Source organism: Cyrtonyx montezumae, unplaced genomic scaffold (genome assembly GCF_038088225.1).
Source record: "Cyrtonyx montezumae isolate F1298 unplaced genomic scaffold, pur_monq_1.0 scaffold_3, whole genome shotgun sequence".
Taxonomy (NCBI): domain Eukaryota; kingdom Metazoa; phylum Chordata; class Aves; order Galliformes; family Odontophoridae; genus Cyrtonyx; species Cyrtonyx montezumae.
Window position 1 is genome coordinate 33192870 of NW_027072034.1, and position 12210 is coordinate 33205079.

Consider the following 12210-nt stretch of genomic DNA (forward strand, 5'->3'; position numbering starts at 1 on the left):
CACACTCACTTCCTGGTAGACATTTGCTAAAACAGGTCCCTTATTTATGAGTCTTGTGGGAAAAGGGATGATTCCTTTCCAGTGATGGAAAAAGAGGGCTTTTACATTTCATTCCCTTTCATGCATTAACTAAAGGCATCTGCCCTTGTACTGTGCACCCTCAAAGACAGCAGACAGCAGGAACTACCACATGCATGGTACAGACAGGGGTCAATCTGTCCGACCTTAGACATACAGAAGATATGCATCTAAGACATTCATCCTAGGCTCCCATTATAATTAACGGGCACAGGCAGCTTCGTGTGAAGAGCAGTTTATCTCATCCTAAGGTATGTATCTCCAGAGACCATCCACCTGATCTGCCTCTCTCCTCTATGAGTCCTAGAGTTCACAGTTCAGATTCGGGCATCGAAAAGACAGTAGGCAGCCTACCAACACAAGCACCTTTCAAAAGAAACACTCCAAGCCCAGTGCACAGAAGCAAGCTGTAAATTAACAACAGGTCAGGCACATCTGCACCTCACACCACAGAGCGCATTTTTTGCCTACAAGGCCACCATAAAATAACTGGAGATACACAGCACTATCAGCTCCTGGAGAAGCACGAAATAAATTCAATTAAAGCTTCCACTCAGGAAATGCCTCATCATTATATTCAGACACCACTATCCCAATTCCCCTAAGAATTGGTTTGATTATTGCAGTTGCATAGGCTAGCAGCACTACAGCCAAGGGCCTATCAGCTTTCTCCTTTTTTTCTTCCTGTACCCCTACATGTAAGGGTTTATAACTCAGCTTTAAGTATTTCCTCTTGACAACAGCCCTGTAATACCAGCACAGCTGTGCCTCCCCCTTCTAGGTATTCAATAGAGCTTGCCTCAAGAAGAACAAAAAATGAAGAAAAATAATGAACTGCAATCACTTTGTTGGGGTCCCAGACTTTGAAATTAAGAATACACAAAACCAAGTCTGGCACAGAACACGTTACCATAACACATTACGAAACAGGGACCTTAACCTCTGCTTTCCAGTTTTGAAAACAAAGCAACCCAAAACAATGAGATGCCTCAAAGTGCAGGGGGTTGGTTTTACAATAGGTTTCTTCATCTTTGAGCTTACTGTTTAAATTAGAATGATGAACTTTTATCTGCTGTCACCCCCTACAGCTACTCTCACAAAATCCTGGGAAGATGTGATTGGAACCACCAAGGCTTAACTAAAAATGACTGTTGTATTTTTAAAATTTCAAGTTTTAACAGTTTCAGGTGCAAAAATCTCCCCAGAAACTGCATCAATTTTGTGGTGAATCAGCAGGAGCAGACCATTGCATAGGCAGCTTCCAAATCATTCATATAAAGATCAGATTTGTTACAACCGAGTATTCCAGGCTGCTACCACTCTCACCTTCTTAAGACACATCTTTTACTGCTGTCCTGATGTCAAGCTGCCATGTGCACAAATCAGAGCCAACAAGTCTGTATCACAGACTGGTACAGAATAAAAAGGGCACCCCAGCCATTAAAACTTAATGATTCTCCTTGCTGTTCCCAACCCAGTGCAGGCCTTCTCTGGGATGCACGTGTCCACAGCCCATGCAACAGGTACCAACCCGTGAGTCACCATGATCCTTGCACAGAGAGAAGTTCTTATCGACATGCAATGGGACAGCTCCAAAGGGAGGTGACTGAGACGCACCAGATAAGCTCTACAAGACCAGTAGAACTGCATCCACGCAAGGCGTTTTACCACATTAGTTGTTTTATTACTAGGGCTTGCTGGCACTTGCAGTGTCCTGCCTGAATGCCTACTGTGACACCTATGGTGGCAGAGCAACCCAGGGAGGTGCAGCTTCATGGGAACAGAGCATTTAGCAATGTTAAACCACCTCCTCAGAAAGACATCTCTCATTCTGGAACATGGACACAACATAGCTAGGTAGCATGAAAGAGATTTGGTCAGCACCAACATATCTGTAAATAAACCTTCACCTGGTGCACATAAACCCAAAGCTTGGTTGGCTAGTGAAAGCAACCAGAGGTAAAAGCTGATCTGCTTCATAATACAGAAATACATATAATTTATAATGTCTTTCTACTGACAGTGAAGTCATCCTATTCACTTTTTCTTATATTAACCACTCTCCTCACTCTACAGTACCTTTGTTTACCAAGCTGTAACTGTCTACTAATCCCATTCTCAACATTCAAACCAGCATCTCCTTCAACAGCCTCCAATTCCCTTCACTAGTAAATTCACCTTCACTATATTGCTTTTCTTCAAGCTTTCCCACTTATCAACTGGAGGCAAGATCAAGCAGGAGGAGAGTATGGGAAAATGCCAGGGAGAAAACAAACACCTTTCATGCCCACTCCCCTGAGTTGCACAGGGAACTTCAGATTGGAGTCAGTTGCACCAGTTTCTAAATAAAATGGAGACAAGCCTACTCCATTCATATCTCAGAATGGCTTAGATTAGAAGGGACTTTAAAGACCATTCAGTCCCGCCATGGGCAGGGCTGCCCAGGGCCTCATCCAACCCGGCCTTGAGCACCTCCAGAGACAGGGCACCACAGCTTCTCTCACGTCCACCTGATCCCTATGCATAGCGATGGTTCCAGTCCTCTGCAAAAGTGGGCACCCCCAGTTCCCAGCTGCTGGGATTTCAGCCTTCCTCAGTGGTGATTTTCAAGGGCTTCCCAGTTAGCATCACATGAAATCCAATGCCACCGAGGCCAGATCACAGCTACTGTTCACATTCAGAACAGCAACTTTTACTTGGCCGCAGGACTGTCGTGACTCCAGCCTGTACTGAGATGCAATGTGAAAATCTCCACACTTCCTAGATCGAGAGTTACCTCAAAATTCCCAAGCAGCTGCTTTTTCTTCCCTCCCCTTTCCTGTAGCTGATTACTTACAGAGCCCACGAGCTTGTGCCAACCTGAGAAACAATCAGAAACCCATAATGCTATGAACCTAAGGTATTTGATAAAAAAAAAACTGTGCAAAGATATGAGATCCCCTCCCAAATCCAGCTCTTGTTCAAGTGAACTGAATTCTTTCCACTAACTCCAGTGGGAGTTGGACAGGGATCTAAAATAACACCATAGATAAGGATCTTACTGTAACTTTTGAATACAGTCAAGCTCACACTGTGCAAGGCAATGCTACTGAGCTTAAATATCAATGTCAGCCAAAGGCAAACAGAGATACTTCTGGAGGACCCAGAGCATACTATCAAAAATGCGTAAAGGGATAAACAAAAATGCCACTTTCCTCCATGGAAAATATACCTTGACAAAGTAGGTACATAACCTACCAGGCTGATGTCAAGCTTGCAAATGAAGTACCACTTGAAAAGAAAATGCCTGGAACATAACGCATACTCAGAAATATATACACAGCCACATTAGAAAAGCCTTCTGGTCCAAAAATGTATACTAAAAAACATATACACTGAAGGCAGGGAAATGCAAAGGGTGAGCGCCTCTTCTAGCAAGGGACCCTATTTGGGAATGAAAATTCCTCTGTACTATCCCCCAGGACAAGAGGCACAGACTTGTCATCACCTCAGAGGCAAAGATGCATTTCTGCATGCTGCCATGGAGGCCCCACTGCCTGGAAGTTGATAACAAGTCACCATAATTTCCATTACCAGCATTTAGCATGACCCATACCTATGTCAACAGGGGTAAGCTGGGCAGCAGGAACAACTCAGCTGGAAAAAGGAAGTGCATGCACACAAACAACTAGGAGAGAGAACGCAATACAACTTCAGCACTGATATTATACACATCAATTGAGAAATCTTCTAACAGAAAATTGAAAAAATAAAAAAAAAAAGGCCCTCCCTATGAGCCAGCACAAGACTGTGGGCTGCATTTTGTTAAATCCATCACCTTGAAACACTGTGTACATCCAGGTCCCAGAGTGCTGGAACCTGGTCTAATTACGTTAATGGAGCCCCTGCCCCAAGAGTCTGCCACTGGATTTAAGACAAGGTGCACAAAAAAAAAAAAAAAGACACTTTGACAGAAAGACAGATGGGTTGGGGGAGGAAGAGCGAGAGGAACATGAAGTTACCCACAATTGGCAGGTTGCTTTCTTTTCCCTTTTTCTTTTTTAAAGTAAAAATAAGTATCAGTGATCCCTGCCGGCCACCTGTCTAGCTTTTGAATATTTAATTAGGAAAGATTTGGGTGATGAAGAACTGGTCTCAAGTTCAGTCAATTGGGAGGACGGTGGAGTTAGAAGCCTAAGGGCTGCATCTAACCATAGGACCCAGGGAAATGCCACTTCTCCAGCCTACTCTGGAACCAGACAAAAGAAAATTCCCAGTTTGCAACAGAATATCCCAAAAAATAAGCGAAGGAAGGGGAGAAGTTCACAGTGAGCTGGTCTGGACCAGTTCCTAAAAGCCAGTGACCTCACTGCTCCTCAGCACAGCTTGTCTTTATAGCGATAAGGCTGGAATTGTATTCATGTTTAACAAAATCATTTCAATCCACAATGATGGCTGTTTGGCAGCAAAAGAAAGGGGAGAAGGGAAAAAAAAATCAACTGACTTCACGCAGAATACCAACCACTGTCCTCTCTTCCTACCCCAACACAGCCACCTTATAGGACAGAAAGTCCACTAAATCAAAAATAGAGTATCCTTAGTGTGGGAAAATATTTATCCAAGTTTTATTTTCAAATCAGCATTTAAACGATCACATCTTACATCATTTCCTTTTATGCGCCAGCAGTTAAGACAATACACATCATTTACATGCAGTTTTGGAAGGCTGCAACACAAATCAACAAAAGAAGCCTTCACTATGAATTAACTATTATGAGGCTCTTGGAGAGACACACCAGACTCCGTTAGGGGCAATCAGGAGCATCACCCCTAATCCTGAGTTTTCCAGGGCACCCCTGACACACATGTCAGAACTCCCAGGCAGCCACCTTCCCCCATCATTTCTAAGGGAGAATTATGGTGCCTACATGAGAGCCCTGATAGCACACTCAGAACAGTTAGTGGAAAGGGTCCAGCTGACTTAAAAACATATACACACGTAAAAAAATGAAGAGCAACTGAGCAAGTCAACCTGGTTCAGTCTTAACAGTGATATTAATAAGCCCTGCACCTCTGTGAATGATCAGATGGTACAGTCTTTAAAATTTGCACAATGTCAATCAACATCTTTAATTTATGCACATTTTTGCTTGGAAAAAAAGAAAAGTGAAGCAAATACCCACATTATCTTATCTCAAGGTAAAATTTGGGTGCATTTTCATTCCATGGGAGCAAAACTTCAGATTAAGCTCACCGTTGCATGAGGAAAAATAAAATATAATCAAAGCAATGCTGAAAATGCTCCTTCACCATTTGCAAAAGATGAAAAACAGGGTCCTTAACAGAGTCAATCACTTGGCAAGCTGGCCCCAAGTTACAGTCATACTGAAGTGCTGTGATAAAGCAGGAAGGACTTCAAGACTGCCTGCACAGCCTTTGTTCTGCCAGACAGCAACAGGCACCAAAAGCCCAACTGCTGTTTTTCTGCAAAATCCCCCATTGCCTGCAGTTCAGAGCTGTACATGGCAACCCTTGCCCCACTGCTTGGAGGAGGGCTGCAAGGGGCATCCCCAAGCAGCCAGCACTGCCCAGGAGCACCCTGTGGAGTGGAGGGGAAAATTCCTCCCTACTCCAGCAAATGTCAGAGCCTGGCTCTTTACAAGAGCGAAGTTACCAGGGGTCTCTGGCTACTTGCAGCTGCAGCAACCTCAAGGTAACTCGGCTGACTGCATCCCACACAACTTAACCACTTGCTGTCTAACTTAAAACAAACGCTAGTTTGAAAAACTTCCCTCTTCCCTTTGTGCTGCTGCTCACGGATTTTGAACTAATTCCAAAAAAGCAAACTGCTTCCAAGCTGGGCTTCCATTGCCCAGGATTTGCAATGACAAGCTTCAGAGCCCAGCTTTGCACAGGGATGCATCAAACATTCCCCCCCACCTAGCGATTGATGCTGATCTATAGGCAACACAGACCTGGGATCCTCAGCTCATCTTTGTCCCAATTCACTTCCATGTATACAGGAGAGACATAGCAGGGTTGTGACAACAAAAATTATTTAAACTTTATGCATGCCAAGCAGAGCAGTCCAAAATTCAGCATTTTTGACCACCTTATTGCAGGTTCCAAGAAGCCAACCCACTTAAAAATGGCTTAAAATCCCAGGGGGGTCCATGCTGCTCTATGTCAGAGAGCAGCATTCAGGTACCAAGCGGCAGCCAGGGACCAAACTCTTTATTTTGTGGGGGTGTACATATACAGCTAGACATACACAGAGTTAAAAAAATAGCTGAGCTATCACCTCACCAGGCCTCACCCAGCCAAGGCACAGAAGGGAAAGGCCTGCCCACGTGTGGCCTTCCCCCAGGCCAGGGCGGCCTCCCACCAGCCTACCGGCCCCAGAGGGCCGGGCACTGCCCGTGCCACCCTGGTGCCGCACGGTCAGACAAAGAAATAACGTCGCTGCTGCCCCCGTCGTCCTCAGGTGGCAGTTCGCCAGCCAATCCTGCTGCCAGCACTTGTGACATCACAGCCATGCCAGTGATGCCAATGCCCGCTGGTGACAGAGAATCAGGCTGAGGGGCTCAGAGTGGGGCTCCCAGATTGAGGTGCTGGGAGGAAGAAAGGAACTGAGTCTGAATCACAAAAAGGACAGTTTTTGTTGCTGTGCTATCCTGCTATGCGTACACTTCTCATATATACATACAAAGCAAAGAAGTGGGTGTGCAAATCCAAACTTTCACACCTGACAGCTTAGCAACATCTGGCAACTCCTGCAAGCATACCAGTATTAACCATTTCCCATACGCCTGATGCCCAGGCTGCCATGTCCTCAGTAACTAAGCAAGAGGAAACAGTTTCATTGCTTTCTAAACAGGGAGGGAGGAAATTCTTTATTCAGGGCAACGAGGCCCTAGCATAGCCTGCCCAGAGAAGCTGTGTTGCCTCATCCCTGGAGGGGCTCAAGGCCAGGTTGGATGGGGCCCTGGGCAGCCTGAGCTGGTGGGGGTCAGCCCTGTCCACGGCTGGTCGGGGCTGGGTGAGCTTTATGATCCCTTTCCAACACAAAACATTCTGTGATTCCTTGATTCTAAAGCCGGAGGAAATCTGAACAGACACAGGCACAGATCACGGCCAGAACAGAAGCCACCTGCAGCCTCTGCCACTGATGCCCACAGCACCTCTGGCTATTGGTCGCTCTTCCACAGCAACAAGCACACGTGCTGAGGGTGGTTCCTATAGTAACTTTACTGGGAGAGCTGCAGCACAGTTAGGAGGAAGTAAATTCACAATTTCTAGGCTCAAGACAGTTAAGTAACGAAGTCATGGTTGGTTTAAGTCACAGCACTAACAAGCAAGCTGAGAAACAAAGCGCTAAATTGCAACCATTAACAGAAGAGGCTAAAGTCACACCTTTGTGCCCTACGATTTTTTGCATAAAGGCTTCAGGTGACGCAAGCTCTGGAGCAGGAGGATTGCAGCAAAAAACCCAGCCTGCCGAGAGCAGGCAGTGCCAGAGCACCGCCCCAACCCACTGCCCCTTCCCTCAGCCCCGGGATCCCAGCTTCGTGCCTGGAGCAGCAGCCCGACCATCCCACCACTCGCACCGCGCATGCTGCGCGCTGCCTGCTCCAGCACAAAGGCTGAGGTTCACGCCCTCAAAACAAACCAACGTGTGTTTCATTTTCAGCAGCATCTCGCCATCAGGGATGCTTAAAAATCGCACTGCCTTATCTACAAGCACAAAAAAAACCCCAAGCAGCTGGGCATGTTCAGCTTCTTCCAGTTATCTCGCCCTCCTTCTGCACATTCTGCCTGCATTTCCACACAGTTCAAGGCGAGATCTTTCCATCTTCAGCCAAGTATTAAGACTGTGTGAATAATTAGTCATCCTGGTCGCTACCACACACTGCAAAGTCATGCAATCTCGAGATTTGTTTGTTCCACTGACTGAACACTGGAGGGGAAAAAAATAAAAATAAAAATAAAAAATAAAAAATAAAGTAGGCTAGTTTCACACCCACATGGGCACTCTGTTTTTTAAAGGCATACACTTGTCGAACAGGTTCGTCTGGGAATTGTGATTTTCACAAAATAACTCTCCCTGCTTCCATCGCTGATCCGATGGCCATTGTGTGCCCTTCTGTCAGAACAGCACTCAGCACGCCAGGCTCCTGTGAAGGCTTCCCAACAAGGAACTGGGTGACAATTCCCACCAAGGGCAGAGCCTTTGTTTCCCGTCACGGCAGCAGATGTAACTTCCACGAGGATTTGAATAATTCTGAATGAGCCTAAGGAGCTATTTCTAAGGCTCGGACACACTGACAGCGGTTTGGTCTCCTCTTTGGGGGGGAGGGGGAGTAGCTGTTAAGCTGTTCAGGACGGGTGCACCTTTTTGAAAGCAAAGCCAAGAGACCGGCAAACTTGTCAGGGGCTGCAGCAGTGACAAGGACAGCCTTTCTGTCACCCTAACCCCTCATCATCAGCCGGGCGGAGGAGGACCCGGCTCCCGTCTGGACAAAACAGCAACACCGAGATAACAGAAATTCCGCCACCAACCTTGTAGACTTGCCCGTACGTGCCATTGCCAACCACTTCCACCAGCTCAAAAATCCCGGCGGGGTCCTGCAAGGGGAAGGGGCAGGGGGTCGGGAGAGGGACAGAACAGAAGCGGGGTCACGTTTGGTTGTTTTGTTTTGTTTTTTTTTTGCCAGCCGATGGCCGCTGCCACATCCCTGCCAGCCCGCTCCGGAGCCAGGCAGCGAGCCGGGCTGCCGGCGGCGTGCAGCTGTTGCGCCCTGCTTTTCCACGCACATGCCAACGCATGCAAACAAAGGAAAGCGGCCCAGGGCCGCGCTCCCCCCCGCCCGCCCCCGCCGGGCGCCCCCCACGCGACCGCCGCTCCCCGACTCCCGCTCCCCCGTCCCCCCCACCCCCAGCCCCGCACCCCGCACCCGGCCCGGCCGCAACGCCGTGGAGCGCCGGCCTCCGCCCCGCCGGCCCCGGGGGGGCCCCCGCCCCGCCGCTCACCCGCAGGGAGGAAAGGTCGATGTCCACCAGACTTTTTGCAGGAGAATCGTTCGCCATTTTCCTGGGTTTTTTTTTGTTTGTTTTTGTTTTCTTTTCTTTCCTCCTTTCTTTCCTTTTTTTTTCTGTGTGTGGGGTTTTTTTTTGTCAAATAAGAGCGAGGCCGCCCGCCCGCCCCCCCCCCTTCCCCGAGAACGATGCGAATGGCGCGGAGCTCCTCTCCTCCTTTTTTGCCTTTCCCTTCTTCACTCCAGCCCCGGCGGGTTGAAACTCTTCAGCATTGGGAGGGGTTGGCGGGGGGGGGGGGAATGATGGATGGATGGCTGCCGGGTGGGAGGAGGGGGGGGGGGGGGGGGGGAGAAGGGGGGGCGGGAGGTGAAGGCGGGCAGGGAGCGAGGGAAGGAGGCAGGGAGCAGGGGTGCTGCGGTCCAGCGGGCTCCCCGAGGAAGGCGGCGGTGTCCCGGTTCCCTGGGTCCGTCGGTCGGTCGGTGCCTGGGCGGGCGCTCACACCATGTCGCGGCGGCGGCGGCAGGAGCGGCGCCGGAGCCGGCAGCCAGTGGCAGCGTCGCGGTGCTCCCCGCGGCCGGGCATGGCACGGCTCGGCCCGGCGCGGCTCACGCCGGCAGCCGGTGGCAGCGGCGGGCGCGGCCCCGCTCTCGCATGGGGGGCTCACGCCCAGCGCCGCGGCGGAGCTGCCGCCGCCTCCGAGCCGTCCCCGGAGCGCTGCCCTGGCATGAAACGGCGGCGGGCACCGGGAGCGGGGTGCTGCGAGCCAGACAAAGATAGCCGGGGAGGAGGAGGAGGAGGAGGAGGAGGAAGGAGGAGGAGAAAAGGGATACAAAATACACTGCGAGCGGAGGGAGAGAGAGAGAGAAAACAGCTCCCCCTTCCCTTCTCCAACAGGAAAAACCGGCGGAAACGCGCCCGCACCAAAGCACTTCTGGGTAAATTCGTGGAGAGAAAGAGAGGGCGAGGGCCGGGGCGGGGACGGACCCGCAGCCCTGACCGGCAGCCTCGCCCGGCCTACAGCCGCCCCACGGGCGACGGAGGCAGCGCCCGGGCTGCCCGCGGGTGTCCGCGGCGGGGACGTGGGCGGTGTGGGCCGACCCGGGCTGCCCCGGCCCCGCTCCTCCCGCTGTGCGCCGTGCCCACCCGGCGCCTCTCCGTCACCCGGCCGAGCCGCCCCTCTCGGCTCCGTGCTCCCGGCCGCCCCTCGCCGCCCGGCAGCGCTGGCTCAGGCCTCCTGCCCGCGCGGGAGATGCGGCACCCGCATCACGTGGAAAACTCCCAGTAACCTCTCCCGAGCAAGCAGTCGCACGCAGGTGTAAACCTTGGCAGGATTCAGCTCCCCTTGAAGTTCTTTATCGCACTGATATGGCAAAAATGTTACCTGCCTGCAAGAGGTTGGGGCGTGTTTCCTGTGGGAACCAAGGTTTTCCTGTCTCTTCGGCTTTAACCACAGGATTACATATACATAGCTATAAGTATCACAGAAACGCGCTTTTAAAACAGAGCAAACCTGTTGAGCAGAAAGTGTGAGGTGAAATTACCGTAACAGTTTTAATGGTGTGCTGCGTTTTCACTGAGTGTTGTTGCCATGATGGCAAAGCTAGGCTGGGGAGCAGACCCCTGTGTACTCTGCAGGGGTGGTGGGATCAGAGGTGTGCAGTGAGCTTTAATGGATCTCCGTGCCCTGTTTGTGGCATGGGGTGTTGCATACAGTCTTAGGGCATTGCCCTATTTTCTAGCCCCTTCCTAATAATTCCCAGTACTCCCCTTTCTTGCTGTTGTCCAGTACAAAAATGACATTTCCATGGCATCTATCTGTCAGAATGCCATGATCTCTCTCTTAATGCTACCCCAGAGGCTATCTCTGTGTGCTCCTCCAGTGTGACACCTCTCTCATGCTCATGGTGAGTATTATAGAACTGAGCCCAAACATACATTTTCCCTTACGAACACAGGTCTCTCTGAAAGTAATGCCTCACATTTATTTCTGTGGAAATGACATGCTATAACAAAGAACTCAACAGCACTGTTTGATAGAGGAAATTCTCAGCTACAAAGCACTACTTTTCAACATAGCCACCACCACTAGGTATGCATTTTTGCCAGCAACATGCCACACTTGCAACAGTTTGCACTGGTGGAGGTGACCCACTCTCACCATCACTGCTGTTGAAACGCACCACCCACCTCTCACTGTGCTCACATCCACTGTTTGGTCTCCAGAAGTGTTCAGCAAGAGTCAGTGAGCGTCAGTGGGTGCCTTTTTCTCTGCATGGAGGAATTCAGTGACATGTTTGCTTCATCCACACCCCCATACCAGATGCCATTCTCTCAGACTGTCCCTCTGCCCCGTCCCAACAATGACATTGTTACAGTGTGTTGACAGGAGGGCTCAACCTCTGATGCCATCCCACCAATATCTGCCTCTGAAGTCGTGAGCCAACTGTGAAGTAAGAAGTAAGAAGTGTTAGTTCACTCCAGTGAAGTAAGAAGTGTTATTTTCAGAGCAGCCCTCGCATTCCTGATGCGGTTCCACCATAGTGGCCTCTTGCTGCTTTGAGTTTGTATTTTACTATAATGACTTTTGTACTTAGTTCTAGTATTCTACCAGAAGACTGATAAGGAAGCAGAAGTGCTGATGATTTCAGCCCCATGCTGATATCGCCCTATGGTGAGTCCTTAATTGCCACGTGACTGCTTCCTGTTGGTTCCCAGGGAGAAGCACCGTGCTGCCTCACCTTCCTTTTCCTCCCTGCACAAGCTGAGGGATGAAGGGACTGCTTTCTTGAGAAAGAAGCTTCTTTGGCTGTGGCCAAAACCACTTGGTTCACATGTTCATCACGCTCTTCTCCAGCATGGTGAGCTTGCCCAGTTTGTTAAGCGTAAAGGTTACATGAGGACTTAAAGCCACTGGGAAGAAAATGAGCAGTGTGCTTTAGCTCTTCCTCACAGAGTTTAACCAGGACACCTAAAGGAGGCAGAGATGGTGGGGGCTGTAGAGGGGAAGACACATGAAGGGCAGCTGAGGCTGCTGGGTTTGCAGCTCCTCCCAGGGAGCGGAGGGGCAGCGCTGAGCTCTGCTCTGTGTGACAGCGACAGGGCCCGAGGGAGCGGCAT

At 50.0% G+C, this 12210-nt stretch overlaps 1 protein-coding gene across 7 annotated transcripts in view; it reads right to left on the reverse strand.

Moving 5' to 3' along the window:
- The window catches only part of MAP4K4 (mitogen-activated protein kinase kinase kinase kinase 4), a 143166-nt gene extending 133963 nt beyond the window's left edge, over nt 1-9203 (reverse strand). For all 7 annotated transcript variants that reach the window (XM_065741135.1, XM_065741131.1, XM_065741134.1 and 4 more), the window contains exons 1-2: nt 9088-9203; nt 8617-8682 (exon numbers count right to left, since the gene is read on the reverse strand). In XM_065741135.1, the coding sequence (XP_065597207.1) occupies nt 8617-8682; nt 9088-9144 (123 nt within the window). In that variant the 5' untranslated portion in view covers nt 9145-9203. The remainder of the gene's footprint in view (nt 1-8616; nt 8683-9087) is intronic.
- Between the last annotated feature and the right edge of the window lie 3007 nt (nt 9204-12210).